The following is a 24,333-nucleotide window of genomic DNA, read 5'->3' as shown; positions in this document are numbered from 1 at the left end:
GGGGGCCGGGCCTTTCAAACAAGCTTGAATGACTCAAAATACCCCTTTAAGTGAGTTAATGAGGAAGGGAAACAATTATAACATGCTTAGACACTTTTGAAAGTCAATTTTGCATAATATGTTGAATAGGTTGAATATTAAAAATAGCAAAACCAAATATAAAAGAAATAATAAGACCTGCCCATGTTTTGAAGCCTTTGTGAGAGGTGTGTGTGTGTGTGTGAATGGCGTGTGTGTGTGTGTGTCTGTGTGTGTGTGTGTGGAGGTGAAGGCATTAAGCAGGTATCAGGTTGTGTTTCCATCTGCTCCAGCGCGGGCTCTGATAGTCCTATTATTTAATCTGCTGGTCATTCTAGACGCCAGGCAAGAGCCGTTTAGGCACACATAATTGAATGGTTCAGTGTGGGAGATCGCCAAGGCTGTCTGTATGGGCCCTGGTGCCAGCCCTATACTCCATATACAGACAGTGCAAGACAAATGCACACAGGAACTGTCAGGAAGGCAGCCATGATTTATGAGACTTAATGAGCGTGAAGCAAATAGTCTCACTGGATCTTGTTTTTATCATAAGTCGACAAAAACCTCCAAACAAGAAAGTATTTTGCAACCTTTTTAACAATTCACAAAGGATTCTAAAAAAAAAAAGAAAAAGAAAAAAAAAAAAAAAGGAAATTGTAAATAAATTGTTTAGTGTGCTAACCACAGCACTGGTGGTCCCATCTTTTATGGATTACTGTGTTATATTCTGTGGTGTAAAGATCCATATCTATTTTCAAAAATTCTCCCTCGGTGAATATAGATTTATATATTGTATCTTTCAATAGGAGCAGTAGCAGCTGTGGCAGTTTACAATACAATACAAGCAGTTTTAACGTACAATTGCGCACTTATATTTCTGTTGACTACTGTTTCTTTAGAGTAAGTCTGTAATGAAATAGATTTAGAAAACTCTTCAGACATGTTTGTGTTACATAGCTACCAGTGGTTGGGCAAACTGGGGGAAATCCCAAGACCCAAGACCTTAGCTCATATTTAGTGACATGATTCAATAATGTGTTTACTTTTCAAGAGAGCTGTTCTTATCATGTGCACTATATAAAAGATATAGTTTTAGAAAGAACATTTTCCCAGACTTGTTTAACTAACACCCACTTGTGGTTAAAAACAGGCATAATTACAGTAAACCAATGTAACTAGTCTGACATGATGAAATTTTGCAGTTACATAAACACGCCGCTACTGTAAACTATCTTTTGGCACTGCCTTGAGTCCACATAGTTTAACCACCGAGGCCAAAATGAGCTCTTAAATCAACCAAGTCTCCACCCTCAACCTCCAGCCATCTATCATACTCCATATTGGCTCAGTTTTGGAAAGATTCTCACAGTTGTCGTAGATGCTGTAGCCTTCCCTGTCCCACGAATATTACGCTCGGCCGAACACAACCTCACTGACTGTTATCACAGGGTCAGAGGTCATCAGGCCATCTGTCATCATTTGAGACCATTCTTCTTCTACATCCTTCCCGAGGACATTCCCGGTGAGTATTGTGTCATCACTCAGCCACTCATATGAACTCAAAGAGAAGCAGCCACACACAGCCTGGAGTTTTCAAACAATTCTGATACTGAAGATAGTGTGGCTTGTGCCTAAATCCAGCTAAACATTTCTTAAAGGTACTATATTATGCAAAATGGACTCTTGTGAGCTTTAAGCCATATTATAACGCTGTTTCCTCTGCAAAAACATGCATGGAGTTGTGTTTTATTTCATTTAGACATGTTTGAGCAACCCTTTATTATTGGTCTGACTCCATCTCCAAAGCTCAAAATGCTCTGTGATGTCATGAAGCGGTAGTTTTCAGATTAACAACTACCTTTTACTTTTTGTCCATTAGAGAATCCAGGGTTGAAATTATTCAAATGATTCTAGAGATGGTGTATAGAGTTTAAAAACACAGTGGAGCACTCCCTGTATTGCCACATGACATCAAGAGGTGGAACAAAGTGTTTTCCATCTGAGAGAAGATGTGCCTCCTTTCAATTTCATTTCTCTTCAGCGAATAGGTCAGGAATCGGAATACACTAGACAGTTCGCAAGAACCCCGGAGGTTTTAGACCACGCACCGGCCAATCAGCGAAGAACTGAACCAACCCAAGTTGCAATAGCAGACTGCATATCCTCCTTTGGACTTCCTTTGTCAAATACAAACTTCGCTTTTTTTATTGCACCTTTAATTCACAAGTTCATCTCGCAGAAACGACAATTATTGTTGACAGACTTGTTTACACTCTGCTTTGTTTGCTGTTGTGTGGGAAATTACTTGGACACCACTAAGCATTACATACGTCACAACCAAATAGCAGCGATTGGGTAAATAAAGTACCCGCTTACCACCGTGCGAACAAATTCTAATGCTGCGAGGTCAGACGATTTCCACAAAGTGAAACCGGCAGATGAATCAGGGTAGAATAATGTAGGATTTGTGTGTTAAACATGACTCGAGTGAATGAAACAAAACACAACTCCAGGAATGTTTGTGACAAGGAAACAACAGAGATCAGAAAATAGAATTATACAGGCCCTTTAACATCCCCCTAAAGTTTTTGGAAATGCATTTTACAGCATAATAGTAATAAAGCTAAAAGTACTCGCAGTTTACACATCTTAATGCCAAGCTATGTCCACACTGACTGTAGAGCTCCTATCTGTTATCACTACACAGGGCTGCACCAGTGGACCATGAAATAAAGTTAATTAGTGAATAGTTTTAGACACTTAGCCCACTGTTTTTTTGTTAAGTAAGTTAATTAAGAGAGTCGATGCAAGCTTCTAAACTGCAGCCTTCTCTATTAGAATATATTGTAATTGTCTTTTAAGAGAGAAACCAATATTTTCATCAAGCTAATTTATTATGTGTAAGCAGCTAATACTTTCACATTTGATTCATATAAAATAGATGGCTAATAATTATAATGCGAAAGGCAGTAAAAAGTCAGTTTGACACTTTGCAAAGTTGTCAAATATCTGTTAATGACGGGAACATTGTGCACTAGTCAACAGTCACTGGTTGTACAGTACACCACCACTAACAATGCTGTTATGGGCGTATGGTGCAATGATGTATGTTAGAGTGAATCAGACATTGCCCTAGTTTCTTTTTTTTTTTTTTTTTTTTTACGCTGATACCACAGAAAAATCACCAAAAAGCAATACTCTGTAAAAGATACTTACTATATGGCACACATTCATACTGGACTTCCAGATACTTGTATGTCCCAGGACAGGGGTCAGGGAATACATCAGGACCGGCCACCACTGCACACTGCGTTCGATTGTTGCATCTGAAAAAAGAAAGAAAAACACACTGATTAAGACTGGGGGTGTTCTGCGTGTATCTCTAATGGTGGAATGCTTAGGAGTTACCATGGTGACACAATGCACACATGAGCAAAGATAAAAAAATTAAAGGGACAGTCCGTAAATTTGGACATAGGACCTTATTTCGTAGTGAGCCAGAGTGTTGGAGACACGTGGAGACACTTTTTTAAATATTCCATGCAGTCCTTGTATTTGCAGAGGTCGCTGGTGCTAGGCTAGTGCATGTCAATGGCTATAGTTAGCCTGCCACTAAAAACCCTTACCGTCTTACCCACTCCACAAAACAAACAAAGCAAATCTGTTATTATGCCACGATGTTCATTTCTGTGTCAGTAGATTAATTTTAGAAGTAAACCAACCTTGCATTTGAAGGATTTATAGATGAACAGCAACAAGATGTACTTCCTGACAAAAAGCTTGGCAGCGGCGAATTGATATATGAGAAAATAGTCCCTCAACATGCAACGATTCATGCGATGTAAGGTTAGTTTTATTTCAGACATTATTCTATCAACACAGACATTTACATTGACAGTCTGGCATAATAACAGATTTGCTTTGGGTGCTTTGTGGAGTGGGTAAGACTGTTTTTAGAGGCAGGATAACTATGGCCATTGACATGTGCTAGCCTAGCACCAGCGAACTCTGCAAATACAAGGACTGGATAGAATATTTTAAAAAAGTGTCTCCACACGTCTCCAACACTCTGGCTAATTAGAAAATGACGTCCTGTGTCCAAAATTTCAGACTGTCTCTTTAACAGAGTCTGAAAACTCAAGAAAAAATAAATAAATCAATGCTAGCTATCTTGTCACTGTAATATTATGTGAGAGAGACTTGTTTAACACCACAAATCATCTCACTTGTTGTAGCTCCAGCCAAGTCAGCTCTGTCTGGTCAGATGGTCTTAAAATAAAACTCAGACTGCAGTCTAACTTGAGTAACAAAGCTTCAAACAGCAGTGCTTTCAGTTAGCATCAGCCCCAGGACATCAGTAACTATCAATATGAGCAGGATATAAAGCCCATTACAACACTCATAATATCACCCACCTAAATACAAAGTCAAGAATAATGTATTGCTCTCAATTTTAAAATGGAAGCTTAACCGTGACCCAGACTTGAATTATGTGCATTGAAGAACCCTTAGGCTGATAAGAGTGCACACTATCTTCTCACAGTACACCTTTTCACTAATAAAATCATTATATTCAGTTAAAAACAAGGCAGCCTACAAAGGGACTGAGGGGCAATTACACAAGAGGACTTAAGTGTGGGCATCTTTCTTTACTATTTTGCATTAGCTGTGAGCACACTAACCTATGGCTTTAAAAGTAGTTTGGCCTAGACTTCTAATAATTAATTCTAATCACCAAGGGGGCCCTCTCCTTTGACAGGCTAAATGTGTTTCAGTATTTCATTAGCACACTTAAGGCAGACATATACATGAGGTGAGTGCGTATTAGCAAGGTGAGGGGAATGCTGTTAAGTAAAGGTGATTAGAAATATATTTAATTTCTGTAATATACTGGTAAAAAATATGTGTCAGTTGTGATGTTGCTAAAGGAATCTATCCCCTCATACTGTATGCATATAAGAGACAGACTGATAATATTTGCACTTTTTAGAGAATCTCCAGCACATTCCGATATTTTGTTTTGGCCGATCTGCTGTCTAAAGAGTACACACAATGCTTTATTTGAAAATTTTAGTGCAAATAGATAACTGCTTAAAATGTGAATACACAGTCCTCTTGAAGGTTTGTCGTAAAAAGGGACTGGGTGAGTGGCCTTGCATGTCCAAAAATATTGGCAGCACTTATCGGCCATTGATTGCTCTGGATTAAAAAAAAAAAAAAAAAAAGAAAAGAAAAAAAGTGAATTTAATTTGATTTACAATGTCTAGAGAGTGAGGGTGAAAATTTGTGAATTAACAATAATCTATTTTGTGTAGGTCAATATAAGTGATGTTATTTTATTCATTAGCACTTTGGTACCACATTATAATGACTATACTTAATTAGCTTTAATAAAACATGAATCAATACTTAATTCATACTGTTCATAATAATTCATGTCTTTGTTCATGCTTTATTAAGGCTATTATTATAAAGAGTTAGCAGTAGTTTTACATAATGTCACTGGCTGTGACATCTGGCAAAAAATCTGACAGATCATCAGCTGTGGCCACTCTTGACAGAAAAGGGGAAGCAATAATATAGTAGTTATATAGAAGCGCCAGACAAACATTTATTGTAATCATAGCGGTCTCTTTGACAGACTGAAGTATGTCAGTATTTCATTAGCGCAGGTTAAGGGTGTTGTTTACATGGGGTATGTCCTTTTCTTTGCCATGCAATGTGTAAAAATAAATGGCATTTATGTTTTCATAATTACACTTGCTGAGACCATTCTTCATAATCAAAGCTAATTGAGAGCGGGACAATGTACCACATAAATTAACCAGACAGACACATGTAATAATGTAGAATGTGAGCTTACACAAGGTGATGCTTTATCTCCATTGCACTCCTTCTTGCTGTTAATAATTATTGGAACAAGCCAAGACTAATACATTATGTGGATGGATTGTATAATTTGAATATATGTGTGTATTCTGAGGGGTATTATGAAACCATTTCTCTTCTCATCTGAATATATTCTTTCAATTATTAGTCCTCTCTCCACTCTCTCCTCTCAGTGCACCTGTCAGGCAGCGACATTTACATTAAAAACATTCCCATTCTCCCATTGAGATATTTTTAATGAACCGAACGCCAAACCCCTCAAGTTTCTCTTTCTCACTGTATCATTCTCCAATTTGCATAATGAAATATGCATGGGAGCTAATTTAATTTTTTGTCTTACATCTGCAGTACTAATATGAACTTCAGTATCGATTGCAGTCCGGTGTCAAGTTACTGCCCAGTGGTCGAGCAATGTCTCATGGTCACCTTTAGAAAACAATCTTAAAGCCCACTCCGTTGCCATGACGTTCATATTGCCATGATGTTCATATTCTAATAGCAATGGCCGCCAGTCTTCTCACTCCTCGCTCACTTCTTCTCGCGCCTCTGTGCCTTTTAATTTCTTGCCCCGGCGCCTCCATCATCGGTCACCTGTCATGGCGCTGCCGTTGTGGACCGCGGGCAACGTACAATGACAACTCTGCCCATAACACGTACATACAACATCATTGTCTGGATCATAGTGAATCAGAGCACACGGGCCAGTGAGATGACCTGGATTTGGAGTTGGGTGAATAAAACTACCAAGAAAAAATATATTGAATAGCTGCACTGATACTGCCAATTTTGCTGGATCGGATATCGCTTTACAAATATCGGTTCAGGCGACATCCTGGTTGGACGTATAAATTGATGCAATGAGACTACTTAATGGTCGTCGTTGGGCAAGAAAGTCTTCAAATTTTTTAGTTTTTATTTATACAACGCTGTTCTGTGGTTAGTGAAGTTAAATAACAGCTACATAGCACATTTGGATCAATTCTGTCTATATTTCATTTTAAGGAAATATATATTGTTTTCAGCCTCTGTACTGGTGTTATTTTATATCGGGTATCACCAGAAACTTAAAGCTATAGTATCGGAATCAGTATCAGAACTGAAAAAATGGGATCTTTAATAGAGTGGCATGCAGAATGACGTGCACAAATGAATTGGTATATGGAGTTGTTAAAAAATGCTCAGATACTAAAACTAGTCTCTAAAACAGACATAGATTTAAAATACTGATACTATGGCTGCAAGATTAATCGCAATCAAATCGAAATTGCAATCTGAATTAGCAGATTGCAAAGGCTGTAATTTTTCAAGTACCAATTTTTTTTTCCACAAACAACAAAATATCCTGTCTGTGATCTTTGAACAGAATCATATTATTAAAATTTAATCATGATATTTGTAAAAAAAAAAAAAAAAAATACTATTCAATTTTTCCTCAAATCCTTCAACCCTATTTGACCTTTCCAGAGTAGTTAGCGTGGCCTTGAAGTATGAGAACTAGTAACAGAATATTGTAGTAACAAAATTAGGTTTGGAGTATCAAGCCTTTTCCAAGAATAAAATCTAAAATAGAATCTTTAAAATTTCTGACATTGGCAAATATTTTTGTTATTTTCGTGTGTCTGATCCAGAGGGAAGCCTAAGTGAATCGCTGGCATTTCCTCCATCCTCTACAAACAGAACATCATTACTTTAACTCAACTGCCTATGTTGTTATGATACTAAAAATCTGAACTCAATTTCCATACCTGACTCCAATTTCAATATCACAATGATGATTAAAAACACTCCTCTAGAACACAATACATCATTTTCAACACAAAACAAGATACATTCAGTTCATATTACCAGCTACATCTACACCATTCTAAAACTATTCAGCAAAGGTCCTATGATACTAGGCTCGGTATCAGTATTTTTATTTATCTATTTTTGTCAACTAGCATATGATCATTTTCTGTATTTCCATGTTCATGACCATTCCACCACCATTCATTTGATATTACCAGTGAGATTCAGACCATTTTAAAACTACTCAGTAAAGACCTATGATACTAAAATTAAGGTACATGTTTTGGTCATCCCTTGCCCCATCCCTATATTTCCCTGTTCATGACCATTCCACCACCATTCATTTGATGTTACCAGCCAGACCAGCCATTCTAAAACTATGCAGCAAAGATACTATGATATTAGTTTCAGTATCGATTAGTATCTACTAGTAGGTGTAAAATTCTTTGTCAACCTTAGCGTATGATCATTTTCAATTTTCAGTGTCCATAACCATTTCACCACCATTATGATTTTACCAGCTAGATTTAGACCATTCTAAAACTATTCAGCAAAGATCTAGGATACTAAAATTTAAGTACATTTTTTGTCAACCCTAGCATATGATAATTTTCTGTTTCCATGTTCATAACCATTCCACCACGCGTGCATGCCACTTTTCTACATCAACTGCTGAACATATTATAATAATATCGCACACATACCGTACAATGACTTGATAAATAATTCATGGGAGCGCTCTGCAACAAATCCTTTATTGATTCATTCCATAATGTAGTCACATCGCACACCTCTGTGTGTGAATCTGCAAGTGCTGGAATCATTTATGACATCACAAGTTATGATTATCAAATTAGAAAGAGGAAAAGGATCCATGAATTATAGAGCTGACTTTAATATAGGTTGTGATGTGGAATAAAATGGTAAGGGACAGAAGCATTGTAATATGCTTTTCCTACAGTCAGTCAGCTGGATGATCAGTGACAAAGTGATAAGTTTAAAGTTTATTAAGCTATTTTCTGATCTATGTTATAATGTTTCCGCATCAGAAAAATACATGGAGTTTTGTTTTGTTTTCATTTACACAAAAATCCTGCATATTTAGGCTGAGTCTTTCTCTCAAACAGAAAACACAGTGCTAATACAAGAAGTGCATCACTGTGTTTTTAAATTTCATATGCATTCACCAGTGTCATTTGGATGATTTCAGCTCTATAATTACCGGTCTCTACAGAACAAAAGGTAAAAAAATAGCGGTTAGCATGACAACTACTGCTACATTACATCATAAGCTGGAACAGAGCATTTTGAGCTTTGGAGATGTAAACAGACTAATAATGCAGGATTACTCAAATATGTGTGAATGAAACAAACACTCCAGGTATTTGATAATAACATCTTCTGTCACAGTTTTAACATTTCAGACTTGATTGTGAAACAAGGACAATACAAGATACTGTTTTCTATGCCACATTGATAATAATAAAAAAAAAAATACAAATGCAGTTTTTACAGAAAATACTATTTTTTGTATATTTAGTTTATAGTCTGACCATTCTAAAACATTTCAGAATAACATTTTTTTCCTATAAATGTAATTTCTTCAGCAAAGAGTATATAGTTTTAATGCAAGTTTCTGATTAGTATTTGGGTATTCTTTAATTTAACAACCCAACCAATCACCAATCACAATACAAAATTCAACAACAAAAAAATAAAAAAATAAAAACATGATGACACACTAACCCCCACACTTTTCATTTCAGCTCCAATACCTTGGTGCATGTTTATAGGCTGTCAGAGACACTATGCAAAGATATTTCAGGAAGAAATATGAACTTTTCATGTGTCAGAGGTATGACTGTGTTTATCTCCACTTGACGATAGCACCAAAACTGTCTCTGGTGTGGGGGACTTTTCACAGCTGACTCATGCGCTCCAGAAGGTTATTGAAAGCTATTTTAAACAGAAGCCATAGTGCAAAGACTTGACATAATCTCCCCTTGCTCATGCCCCCATCCTTTCTGCTATCACTGTCTCTTCCCCTCACCTATTTTTGGTTCTGCCGCTCTGTTTTCTCCTTGCTTCACTCTCTAAAGCCCAGATAATAAACCAATTTCTTCCTCTGCGTTTGTCTTCACCGTTTCCACCCAGGAATTATTCAGCCTCCCTGTGCATCCCTTTTCTTTGTCTCACAGGCTGGCTGCTCTGTGTCTGTTTATCTACCCTAAACCCACTTAGCCGCAGTTTCCGAAGTCGCACCCGGTATAAAGATGTGGTGGGTCTCTTATTGCTTGCTTGTCTCCTTAGCTCCTCGGTTCCCATTTTAATATCTGGCTCATCCCCAGTTCCCCGCGGGCGCAGATCTCCGGTGTTCCTCTGATTGCGGCTCTATCCCTGTGTCCTCGGTAAAGCCGGCGCTGACGTCATGGCGATGTCTGAGGCGTCTGAGTCTAAAGTCTAAAGCACAGCCAAAAGAAGCTCTCCCCTGTGCGACTGCGAGGGCTGCACTTCCATCTACCAACTCCCCTTTCCTCTCCTCTCCTCTCACACTTTCACAGTCTACCAGTGTGTTTACCAAGGCAGCAACTTCACACAGGATTGGCAAGGGATTTTAAAGGTCCTATATTTGGCAAAATGGACTCTTGTGATCTTTAAGTCATGTTATAATGCTGGTACCACATTAAAAATATCCAAAGTTGTGTTTTGTCTTATTCTCACATATTTGAGTAATCCTTGAAGAGGTAGTTTTCAAGTTAACAGCTACCTTTTACCTTTAGTTCAGTGGAGAGATACAATTCCAGGGCTGAAATCATCCAAATGACTCTAGTGAAGGTCTTTGGAGTTTAAATATACAGTGGAGGATTTCCTGTATTACCACATGACATCACAGAGTGGTGAAAGTGTTTTCTGTTTGAACTTAGTCTAAATATGCAGGCTTTGTGTGTACGTTGTGAATGATCAGAAAATTTGATAATATGTGCCCTTTAAAGGTTTAAGGATTCAGCGCAGTCCATATGTAACACGAGGACTCAAGGATATATGACCAAATTTAAAATGGTAAAGGGGAAGACAAAATGGAGAGTGGACTTGCACAAACATGGTCACAGACGTGGGTTGAATTTGAGCTTAATGGAGTAATGGAGTGTAATGAAGGATTACACCTCACTGCCTCATCTAAACTGCTATGTTGTGTGAAATTTTACTTACGTTAAAGTATGCATTTTAAGAAGGCCAATTAAAATCACTTATTTTTCCTTTTTGATCAACCTTCAGTTAGACGGGAAAAGACAATACATTTATTGTTTATAAATTATAAGTTTAAAATGTAACAAATGAATGAAACAAAGCACAACTCCAGGTATGTTTATGATGAGGAATAAATATTATAACATAGATCAGAAAATAATACAGGTCCTTGAAGTATTCTTGGCTATACATCCCTATTCAATAATAAGAAGTTTAAACTAGGAGCATCACTTTGCGATACTAATAGGCCCTTCACCAGTTTCTGGCGCTTGGGCCTAAAAATATAATGCTTGCTAATAATGTAACTGCACCAAGTAAATTGCATCTATAGTGCGTACATACTGTTAAAAGCAGACTCAATTTCAACTGTGCTATCATCCCACATTTACAGAACCTTTCTTGCCCTTGCGTTCCTCAGTACACACTATTTCTACAGCTTCTTCCACGATGCCCCTTTTTAATGTGTTTGCCTTATCCTTGGTGTTGGCTGAAAAACACTCCTTTTTTAATTAGCATGACCACATCAAAACAAGGCAGTGGCCTGGATCCCGCCTTGCCTGCTGGCTTTCTTCCCTTTGCACCAAAACACTCCCTTGCGCACACAAAATGCTCGCTAACAAAGCTCGCTAGCTAGAGAGAGAGGGAGCCGTGATGCCGCTCCTGCCGCCGTTATTGTCTCTTGATGTTTTTCACTTTGTTTGGCAGACCACACTCCTCTCTTCTGTCATATCAACACCAGCGGCTGACTGATGATTCGATGAGGCTTGCTGTGGGTGTGAGCTGCGTGTGCGGGCAGATGCAAAAGGGAATAAATATTTGTGAGCGTGCGGGCGAGAGAGTGCAGATGTGTTGAAGAAGGACATAATTACAGCTAGAGAAAGAGAGAGAGAGAGAAAGAGAGAGAGAAGAGGACTAATCCCTATGAGTGGAGAGACGTATCTGAGAAGGCATGACAGCTAAAAATGTCAGTTGTGTTTAAGGGGCCCATATTACAGTATTATAATGTTGTTTCTTCATCAAAGTCAGTTTGGTTTTGTTTCATTCACACATGTTTAGCATATTTGAGAATATTTCAGCTGAATTATTCTCTCAAATGGAAAACACGCTGTTCCACCTTGTGATGTTTTTGAAATCCATACACCTTCACCAGAATCATTTGGATAATTTCGGCTCTGGAATGTCCAATCTATACTGAACTAAAGGTTTTTGATAAGGTAATAGCGTTCTGACATGGTTTAAAGCTCATAATAATCAATTTTGCATTATATATATCTATATCTATATCTATCTATAGATATATATATATATATATATATATATATATATATATATAATATATATATATATACCTTTAATATCTAAATTCAATTAGTGTCACAATTTTGACATTTCAAACGGGGGAAGGGAATAAATATTTGTGAGCGTGCTGGCAAGAGAGTGCAGATGTGTTGAAGGACATGATTACAGCTAGAGAAAGAGACAGAGTGACAGAGAGACGGACAGACAGAGAGAGAGAAAGAGAAGGGAGAGAGAAAAGGACTAATCCCTGTGAGTAGAGAGACGTATCTGAGAAAGCATAGGCATGACAGAATCATTTGAAAACTGTGCTAAAAGAATCAACAACGCATTTGAGGAAGGAGTGCAAATGAGCTAAAAATGTCAATTGTGTTTAAAAATGAAACTTGTTTTGTTGTTACTCGAGATATTATACTTGAGATAATACAAAGAAATGATTGTAGTGGAGCAAGGACAGTCAAAATATTAGTTATTTTATATACACAATGTTATAATTGTACTGGAACGTAGCAAAGTAAAAGTAGTAAAGCACTATACTGTAAGCATACATTTTAGATATCTGTACTTTACTTATGTTAATGTTAAAGTTGATATTTTTTACTTCTTACTTCATTGAATTTCAGAGAAGGTATGTGTACTTTCTACTCCATTTTTTTTTATTAATATAGTTTGAGTTTTCTGAAAAGGCTGAGGGATTTATCTTAAGCACGTTCATAGTTTGAGCAAATAAAAACAATGGAACTTAAGAATAAGTTCCATTGTTTCTGTTAAACAAAATTCTGCACAAATCAAAAACACTTAATTTGAAGCTTTATTAGATCTGAAAATCTGTGTGAAATTTTACTTTTTACTCTTTTACACTTTTACTTAAGCAGTTGTACTTCATGTGATACTCTTACTTTTACTTGAGTATTTTTTGCTACAGTATCTGTACTTTTATGCAAGTAACAAAATGAAGTACTTCTCCCACCATTGTAAATAGTCAAAGGTCAAGTAAAGAGTGGTTGTACTAAATAGCATAAAGTAATGAAAAATACAAATCATCGTCTCAGAGTCATTTGCATGATTTGGGAGATGTTGCCAGATGCTCATCCAGACACCACTCTCTCTTTCAGAGCATGATTAGACCCTATTCGTCAACAATGGCAGTAATCACACTTACAAAGTCGATACATACTAAAATAAATGGCAAAGAATTGTCATAATTATACATTTAAAGCAAGAAACAATTAAAAATCTGTTTGGATTTACAACATTAGCTCAATGTGTAATTGTATTTTCAGTATACTGCCAAGAGTAAAATAAAATGTAAAAATAAATAAAAATGTTAAGCTAAGGGAAAAATATCTAAAACCGAGTGTTTTCCAACTACCACAAAATGAGGCTTAAACAATAATTAGCTTTTGGACATATTCCAAGGATGCAGAATATATGCATTTAACAAAATAACAGAAATGTATGCTATTAAAGGTCCTATATTACACAAATTTGATACATGTGAGCTCTAAGTCATGTTAAAATGCTGATATCTCCTTTAAATCTGGAGTTTTGTTTCATTCACACATGTTTGAGTAATTCTGCATTAAAAGTGCCTCGTTCCACTTTGTGCTGATAAAGTTTTTAAGATGCTGAGAGAACTGAGTGTGAATGATGTTACAGAACTGTTATGATGCTTCGGACATTATAAAGATATTCTCTTCGTAAGTTAGATTTTATGAATGATAACATCAACCTGCCCAGGGACTACAGCTGGAAATTATCACTGGCGCTATAACTGGGTACAATGCATCTCTCCTATTAAGGTTAATGTATATTGTGCACTGTCTCTGTTTCATTAAATAAATAATCTAAAAGTAAACTAATGTAGTGGCAGTTTTCAAGTTAGCAGCTACCTTGACCTTTAGTTTAGAAAAGATTGGCAATACCGGGGCTGAAATTTTGGAGCACTTCCTGTATTACCACATGCCATCACAAGCTGGAGTGTTTGCAGTTTGAGAGAAGAACTCAGCCTAAATATGCAGATGTGTGAATGAAACAAAACACAACTTCAGGTATGTATCTGATGAAGAAACAACATTAAAACATAGATCAGAAAATAGTGTATTATGGGTCATTTAAGTATTCTTAGATAGTTGGCAATACATACATTTTCAATAATACATGTTTAAAAAATACAAAATTCTGTCATGTATTTTAGTTAAGTTGTGAATGTGAGGTGATCATTTTGTCTCTGTGCTTCATAGTTACACACTCACATAACCAGGACTTTGACAGTTGGTCTCCTGTTCAACCTGGAGGCATACCAGACTTTTGACAACTCTCCCATTTGCTCAGCGCTTCCAAATGGGACACAACTTGAAAACAATTACGGCTCCACAACTTGGCTATGAAAAGCATTTCTATTCCCCAAATTACCATTAAGGTACCATAAATTCAATCTATAAAATGTTTTAAATCCATTTAGCAAACAACAGTACGCTTAATAGCACTACAATGAAATATATTAAACGTAAATTTGTATATTGGGAAAGATTAAGCAATGGGAGGAAGACATAATTTGAGTAAACTGAATAAGGAGGTGCTCTTTGTGTCCAGTGGGAGTTGACAGAAGCCAGAGCTACTGTATCTCGCTTAAGGATAAAAAGATGTTGGTCTGGCCCCATTCGCCATCTTCCTTTTCAATCTCTCCTTCCTCCTGGATCACGTCTGAAATTGCAGCGCTGCCGGCTCTGGATTGGGCTTTATTAGCTCCCTGACGTGGTTATGCGCAGACATACAGTAGGGCTATTTAGAAATGGACAAATGGAATGAAGCGGAATGGATACTGAAGAGCAGGGATAAAACGTAGTGCTGAGGAACGCTGATGGAGGGAGTAATGGAAGAGTGATTGACGAACGGGGGAGAGTAGGATGTGTGTGTGTGCGTGTGTGTGTGCGTGCGTGTGTGTGCACAGGGTAAAGTATAAGCACCACATCCGGAGCTAGAACCAGTATACTGCACTTATAAAGAAATGACAGATCTTCCAGACTTTTTCTACCCACACACATATAGTCTCTCCCAAACACAGCAGCCGTCTGCAGTCCCTGAATGTGCTTCTGTCAACGCTGGAACAGGCTGTCAAAGCAGCCACAGGTAAAATAATGTTGTTTTCTCTGCTGGGAATCAGCTTTGAAATGTGCTCAATTATTAATATTTGGCTGGAGGATGCCACTCTCGCCATTCTGCCATTCCTTCACAACATGCAAACTGTCATTTTGACACAGCAACAGATTATATAGAGTATATAGGGGATGAATAATAAATACATGTCTGTCCAGTGAGTATTCTCTGTCCAACACTACAGACCTCCAGCTTTGACCCCCTGTCACCAGTACATCATTTCCAACACTAATACCTATCTGATTCAATTCAAAGTTAAACACAAGCTAAACATACCATTTGAGTACAGAGGCTCCTCAGTTGGTGGTTTGATCTCCACATATGATACTATTGAATCCTTGGGCAAAACACTTAACTGTATATTGGTGTGAGCTGCCATTACAACGTTCTACAGGCAAATAACATTTAATACAGATGGGGGCAGCGAAAATTCATTTTGTAAAAATGCAGATTTGTGTTGCATTACAGCGTGTTCTTAGGTCTAGTCACTAAAATAAATGATCAGGTTCAACATATTGTATGTGAATTTATCGTTTGGACATTTCATAACAAAGGACAATGTTATCAAATCTGGCTCCTGCCATCTGGGAACATGACATCATCACATTCAGTATGTGAAAACCACATATTGTCTGTGTAGCGTATATAGTGTAAAAACATGTATTTATCGCTCAATCAAATATTAAACAAACAAACGTCTCGCATGCAGTATGTCAGTCTGTTTTTTCATATCCTGAATATAAATGTGGGATTATGGATAACATTATACTATAAGTTATGATGTTTTAAACATTTTAAAATCTAGACTATGCATTCAACGGCACAACAGCAGTGCCCATGACACTGTCAACACAATACAGCACTGGCATCAAATATGCACAAAACTTGTCAAAACAAGTGTGCACCCAAAAGTGTCACTTCCGAATGACGGCTGAATATGTTTGGGGATGTTAGATGCCAGCCCCAGCACACTACCCTCACTGAATACATAGAGAGAACTCAGCAAAACACACTGAAGAGGGCAATACTGATGCAAGATATGTTTTCTATACAAACATATTGCACACATTATGCTAGTCAGTTCTTAGCCAGCAACTGTTTTTGAGCTTTAGGATCCTGCCTTATCCTCTTACTGTAACCATGGAAACCTCCCTGTTGTCAGATTCCAGGACTCTCTCAATGCTTTATACTGAAAGTTAAACATACAAGCTACCATTTGGTTGGACTGCTGTATAGCCTTACTTCAGAGAGCGAGTAAAACGACCACTGATATGAGGGTGTGGCAGGATTTACTCACCACAACATGGATAAAATGCCAGTGGTATATGCAAAAATTTGGAGAGGGAGGGCCATGACTCTATATCCGGTTTGGGACAGTGATTTTGGTTGCGCTGTGCATGTTTGCATGGTGGCCAGAGTCTATGTTGTGTTTACATTTAAAATGTCTAATGGTCCTCAAACGCGATGCAGCAGGTCGTGGAAGAGTCTTTGTGTTCAGTATTTCCTGCTTTATTTGGAAGATTGCTGCTTAAATTTGTAGTGCTCTGTAAATCAATTGTGCATACTGATACATTGATACTACTACCAGATTTGGTATAGTGTTGATGTGGAAGCATTATTGATACTTAATTTTTATCCTTACATTCACAAGATTTCTTTCTTTTGTTCTTCTCATTAAAAGCCATAAAAATGTTTCTTCATTTTGCTATTCGAGTTTTTCCATTAATCTGGACTGAGGAATGGTACATACTACATTGCCTTGTGGCTTAGTTTACTGTATTATTCTGTACTTAATTTAATTCAGAACACAAACTTAAATTTAAGAATAAAAAATGCACTCTTACTCTACCTGGGGTTTATTTCTGTAGCATTATAAGAAAGGTTAGCAGAGTAGAAGCTACAAACACAAGCACCATGGTGAATACAAATCTGAAAGAAATGCTACTGTGACTCTCCATAAAGCAAGCCACTGGATAGACAGCCGAGAAAAAACAAGCAAACATTTTTCCAGTCAACTTTTCATAATGTCCATCTAAATCTGCCCCTGTCCTTGATACACGTCTCTCTGTGTGTAGGTCCACTGGTGTGCATATGCAATGGAAGTGTACGGCTCCTAATTAAGGCACAGAGCAAGGGTGACAGTTGTTCCCCCAGGGTGCTCCAGGGCATCTACTAACCGGAACCGCACTGATTCCTGGCCCGCGTGCACAGTAGATGGGACGTTTGCTTGTGTGACCTCATTCGGAGAGCTGGATGGTTAATAATAATAGTATACGGATTGAAATAATAATATATAACATCTGTACATAAAGTGTATCCATCTGCTAAAGGTCCTACACTACACAAAAGCTTTTAGTCTTGTTATAATGTTGTTTCCTTATCAAGAACATACCTGGAGTTATGTTTTGTTTCATTCACACATGTTTGAGTAATCCTGCATTATCAGTCTGTCTGTGTGCTCTGTTCCACCTTGTGATGTCATCTAGTTATAGTTTCAAAGTTAACAGCTCCTTTTACCCCTTTTGTTCAGTAGAGATTGGCAATTCCAGGGTTGAAATCATCCAGATGATTCTAGTGGAAGTGTATGGAGTTTAAAAACACAGTGGAGCACGTCCTGTATTACCACATGACATCAAAAGGTGGAGTGTTTTTGGTTTGAGATGCAGGGTTTGTTTGTTAAACATGCGTGAAACAAAACAAAACTCCACTTGGGTTTTTGATGAGGATTATTATTATAACATAGATCAGAAAAGAGTGTAATATGGGCACTAATTAGAAGGCCTGTACAAGAGTTTTCATGTATTTGAGAAAAAGTTGTCTTGCCTCAATACAGCTACATAATCAGCTGGTGCGGGTGTGAGTGGGGTGCAGGCCTGTGGAAAGAATCCACAAGAAGTCTATTTATGCCGGACACTGCAGTGGTCTCTGACGTCAAGATGGCAAAATCACATGAGCAAAACAGGAAATCTGACATGCAAAACTGACAGCTCTGGTGTATTTTCAGAATAAAATATTCTTGCACACTCCTAGAACTTCACAAATTTACTTACCCATTGTAAATAGCCACAGTATCCAAAAGCATGATAAAGTGTTAACCGAAGGAGAGAGAAGTGGTCGTAGTGTGAAATGCCGCTGTTGTTTACCAACAAGGCTTCTTGTGCATGCTAATCTATCGCATGAACTCCTGATCAGAGCATGAATCCCTGCAAATACGTTGTCTTGGGAGCGCAGATTCCACACTCTGCTCGCAGCTCACCGTGACCGCACAGCAGCAGAGACCGCAGTCAGTGGGGCATACAAGTCGCAGTAAAACCGCACTGAACACAAACTGCACTGCACCTGCAGTCAGTGTACACAGGGGTAACTTTAGATAACTGCAAACTGTTTTTAAGATAGTAAAAATCAGGTACTGTGTTTTTAAAGCATATTGTGCATACAACACACTGGGTAAACATAGAAAATACTGTATTTTAAATTTTAAAACCAAACTAGCAAAGAACGAAATTTTGTCTTGATTTTAGACACAGCTTACTAGTCTCATCACAATATTCTACAAGCAGCATTTCAACAGCCACCACTGAACTGAAGTAGAAAATAGAATAAAAAATCTCTTTGCGTATGATTTGTTAACACACAAATTTACCAGAATAATTTGAAATGCGAGCAGAATCCAAGTTTAAAAGCAAATGTGCTCCTGAAGGAAAAGGTCCTATTTCAATACACTTGGAATTAATTTTTACCTGAAAATGAATTATTCATAAAAGTTCACTTTGTGGCATATGATAAACCGCCTTTTAAGAAGCAGTCAATTTTCCTGCAGTGGGATTATTGGAATAAGGAGAAGAAATTGTGCTACTATGAAACCACCACAAAAATACCTCGTTTTTGTCGTTAGCTCAAATGTATTACAATAACAAGCCTTCTATAAGGAATCCAATAGTAGCTGCATTACTATAATCTTTTTGCTTTTTGCTTGCATTGTTTATATGCTTACTTTATCATTTGTTTACCAGTAAATTACAATACATTACAAATTACAAACTTTGAAGTGAGGCCTTTCACAATAAGAGATTTTTTTGAGCCTGATATTTTGCAAAAAGAGATAAACTGCAAGAAACAATAATAATGAAACTACTTTATGCCACTGATACAATAACAATGGTACAAGATAATCCCTACAAACCATTTTTAAGTAAACAGTATAATCAATAAACAGCAGAATTGTCAACATTTAGCCACAGAAGTCACTTATTCAACAACTCAAATGTTGCTGTGTCATAAAAATATACATTCCTCAATATTCCATCTTCACATATTGAACGATAAGAGGATATGGTAATTACCATGACCATGCCTCTTTGAAGTATGTAAAAGAAAAGCAAAAAACAAAAAACACTTGTCCTGAAAGCGAAAAAAAAAAAAAAAAAAAAGGTATTTAAGTGCATTGTGTAACTTTTTGGTGGAGGGTCTGTCAAATGCTTTTCTCCATGGAAATGTTATTATTTCATCTGGAATGTTTCACAGTATAGTATTAAACCATTCTATCCTCATGGAGACCAAACTAGACAAAGCTACAGGTCAGATCTGCGCAGAGGCAACCCCGCTCACAAACAGAATGCTTGTTTTTCTAGGTATTTTTGGGCAATAAACTAATGCAACTGATAAAATATAAGACAGAGCTGTTTAATGTCATACTGTGGAACATTCCAGGCAGGGTAATGACATCTCCATAGAAACAAGCCCTCCACCAGAAAAGTTACACAACTGCACCTTTAAAATCACACCCATCATACGCATACATATAGACCAGTCATGTTCATTTAAAGCGGAGTGTTATAGAGAGCAGTGCCATCTGTCCTCTGAATGCACAGTTCACAAGGTTTGAAGCATTTATTTCAGTCATTACCTACTTCACCTCACACATTCTCCAGATGGAGTGGGCTGACATAGACAAAGGGAAACCACTCTAATGACGGCTCAAGTGCAGGTAGACTGTTTGCCTCATATAGTTCACTTATATACCCAGAACACACACCTGACTTTAGATTGCAGTGTATGATTCAAGTGCCTTCTATAATTCAGGGAGTCAAAGGAAAAGAACTTCAGAGGTTTCTTTACAGTCTCACGCGTGAATGGTTCAAACAGACACGTGCACGCAAGCTAAGGCGGATAGCAATGCACTGGCACGGCCGGTCTGTGGGCTTTGAAGAGCTGAGGCACTTGTGAAAAGACTGCCAGGCTGCCAGGAGAAGTTGGGCCAGGTTTGGGGGAAGTGATGAGCAACTCTGTGATTTCTACCAAAGTGTGAGTTCTGACAGAGAAAGGGTGTGTGCTCCAGGCATGGAAGCAGACATGTTCAGAGCAGTGTTATATAGAATTACAGATTCGGTTCAAATAGAGTCTTCTTGTGGAGTGTCACGTAAAAAAATGACCCACTTTAGGGCTGCATAATATATCGCATTCAAACTGAAATTGTGATTTGAGTTGGCACAATTATACAAACACAAAGGCTGCAGTGGTTTAGGTAATACAATGTCCTCTGCAAAGAACAACAGCCTTTATTCTTTATAGATGTTCTGAAATAGATGGAAGTCTTGTCTTAGTTTTTCGGTTTTTATTTCAGTCTTCTCTCAAATGTTGATGCTGCAGGAGTTATTTAATATGTCCACTCTGAATTGACTTCTTAAACATTTATTGCAAATCTAATTGCAATCATAGTACAATTCAATTTATTTTACTTTATTTTTTCAAAAATCATTCAGTCCTAATCGAGTCACATTCCTTTCTATTTAAAAGGCTTATATTTTTTATTTCTTTTTTAAAACTATTTACTGGTCTATGTTATAATGTTTCCTCATCAGAAAATACCTTGAGTTGTGTTTTGTTTCAGTCACACTTCTAACACACAAACCCAGCATATTTATGTTGAGTTCTTCTCTCAAACTGAAAACACATGTGATGTCTGAAACACTTGTGAAGTCATGGGAAGAGCTCCAGTGTGTTTTTAAACTCTATATTCCTTCTATACACTGCCTGACATCACAAAGTGGAACAGAGCATTTTGAGATTGGGAGATATATCAGAGGGTTACCCAAACATGTGTGAATGAAACAAAACACAACTCCATTTTCTATGATGAGGTAACAACATTACAACATGACTTAAAGCTCACAATAATGCATTTTGTGTAATATGGGACCTTTAAATTCAAATTAAGTAAAATAAAATACATTTTTTACTTTTTTAAATTAAAATTGTCTAGTTGGATGAAGAACTACACATTTTAATCTTCTTTCATGTAAATACTGTCATTAATTCCAGCCAAAGCCAAGTACGCTAAAATTAATCCTGCCAAGTCAATTCCAGGATTTGAAAATGCAATTGTGCACATGAAGGAAATATTTGAATAACAGAAATTAAATTATCTGTCCTAAAACTCTGCCCCTGCCAGTGACTTTTCCACAGTAAAAACATACAGGGATACACCCCATTTCCAGATCACTGTTCACAAGTCTGAGCTGAAACCATTGATGCAAAGCAGATTTAGAAGTCTGAGTACAGGCCTACACTATTCCATCTGTAGTTAGTGACTTGTCTTGGATGAGAAGATCGCTGTGTAGCTGTTTTGGGGCCTGTGATGCATGAGGCAACTTTGTGTTTTTGGAGCAAGATCTATCTCTCAATAACCTTGATAACAATGAGAGTAGACAGAGCCAAAGCAAAGTCAATAGATTCTGCCCCCAGTTTGGCATTTAAAGCAACCAAATCTTTTGTTTAAAATGAGGAAAAACCCGACGGACTCGGCAGACAGATGGTGTGAGAGATAGGGGAAGTGACAATTCTTGTGAGATGTTGGAGTGCGATGCAATTCGGGGGAATGAGAAGTGAAGAAAAAACAAAAACTCAGTGGCAAAAACTGCGCTACCCGAGGAGTGGCAGATCACAGAATAATAAATGAAGCATGATGTTATTTAACACGTTTCAAAAAGCGGGGAGCACCAGCGAGGCGGGCGTACAACTCCAGTGACTTGCCTTTCTTGTCAGATGTGCTTTTTGCTTTGTCTTGAGGGACTCTGAAACAATGAGGAAGGCAGCTGAGAAATTGGGAAAAGGAAAGGTCAAACCAGGTGACGAGGCGGCTATGGCTGTACGGAGGTGTCAGGAAGGGGAGTCTGTTTGAAGTACAGAAGTCATTTTCAGGCTTAGCAGATGTAGTGGAGGTAGCAAAACAGTGGTGGGTAGCCTGGGCTGCGCATACTGTTCTTGTTGATCAGAAAGGTGAGAGAGAGAGTGGAAAGGTGGAGTGCACTGAAAGCCTCTTGGCCCATGAAGCACTCAAGTATCAGTAAGGCGCAAGGAAGTGCACGCTAGAGCATCTCCATAGTGGCCATTAAGTCACTTTGATGTGTGGAGATGGCTATAACTTGAAGGCATGAGATGACATTGGCTAGCAGCTGTCTATCTCAGAGCACAATGGAAAGACTACAAATGCAGTCTCTTAGCCTCTTAGCCGCTTTGCTGGAACAAGATTACATTTGTAAGGGATCTATATGTGTTTGCATAGATGGTGCTATAAGCTAAGCATTTAGTGGCAAGTCAATAACATGGTTTTGGCATTGACTAAACAGACAAACATCTAAGAATAAAGCAATTTGACGTTATAGCTTACAGTATAATTTGAATAGCCTTTAAGCTACAAAGGAACACATGTTTCTGAATGTGGAGGTTAATATTATTATTATCCTATCTATATTAAAATGTTTCCTCATCAAAAACATACCTGGAGGAGAGTTTTGCTTCATTCACACATATTTAACACACAAATCCTGCATATTTAGGCTGTGTTCTTCTCTCAAACAGAAAACACCTTGTTCCACCACCTTGTAATATCATAATAATACGTGCTAATACAGGAAGAACTCCACCGTGTTTTTAAACTCCATACACCTTTACTTGAATCATTTGGATCATTTCAGATGTGGAATTGCCAATTTCTACTGAACTAAAGGTAAAAGCAGAGGTGGGAACTTGCAAGTCGTGACTTGAACTCAAGTCAGACTTGAGTCACTATTTTTAGAACTTGAGACTTGACTTGATAAAATGGACTAAGACTTGGGACTCGACTTGGACATGAAGGTCAATGACTTGGGACTTGACTTGGACTTGAGGTGTGTGACTTGACAAGACTTGAGAAGCACTTTTAAATCTGAATTCTTTCTATGCTGAACGTAATGATTCACACTAAGGTCTTGTAATAACATTTAAAAAGGAAAAAATAACATTTCTACAACTCTACAACTTATATACTCTTATATACTTATAAGTATATATACTTATATACTATAAATACTCATATAAAAATATACTATGTACTATGTATGTATACTTTTTAAGTACAATTTATCTTAGAATTTATATAAATTGTAAAAATCTAAGCTATATTTGGTACTTTGATTTAAAGACTTGAAATGACTTGAAGCTCAAACGACTTGGACTTGACTTGGACTTATGGGCCAGTGGCTTGAGACTCGACCTGGACTTGGACCTGTATTTGACTTGAGACTTACCTGAGATTTGCAAAACAACGACTTGGTCCCACCTCTTGTAAAAGGAGCCATGGACTACCACTACATGACATCACAAGGTGGAACAGAGCATTTTGAACTTTGGAGATGTAGACAAACTAATAATAAAGGATTGCTCAGACATGTGTAAATGAAACAAAACACAACTCCAGGTATGTTTTTGATGATATAACAACATTATAACATGGCTTAACACAAGAGTCAATTTTGTGTAATAAATAACTCAAACAACTAAACTTATTGTGTTCACACTGTATATTTTGTATTTATATTCAGTTAAAGTCTATCTTTATTATTTTCATATCAAGCTTTTTGTGAATTTCTTTAATTGAAAATAGCAATAAAACTT

At 37.4% G+C, this 24,333-nt stretch overlaps 1 protein-coding gene across 1 annotated transcript in view; it reads right to left on the bottom strand.

The window, feature by feature from the left end:
- The window catches only part of adgrl3.1 (adhesion G protein-coupled receptor L3.1), a 167,142-nt gene that overhangs the window by 84,532 nt on the left and 58,277 nt on the right, over positions 1–24,333 (bottom strand). Inside the window, exon 5 of the mRNA XM_055158568.1 lies at positions 3,235–3,344. Coding sequence (XP_055014543.1) covers positions 3,235–3,344 — 110 coding nt within the window. The remainder of the gene's footprint in view (positions 1–3,234; positions 3,345–24,333) is intronic.

Source organism: Boleophthalmus pectinirostris, unplaced genomic scaffold (genome assembly GCF_026225935.1).
Source record: "Boleophthalmus pectinirostris isolate CB_2022bp ecotype Guang Dong unplaced genomic scaffold, ASM2622593v1 HiC_scaffold_22, whole genome shotgun sequence".
Lineage (NCBI taxonomy): Eukaryota > Metazoa > Chordata > Actinopteri > Gobiiformes > Gobiidae > Boleophthalmus > Boleophthalmus pectinirostris.
This window is presented reverse-complemented; position numbering and strand designations above follow the sequence as displayed.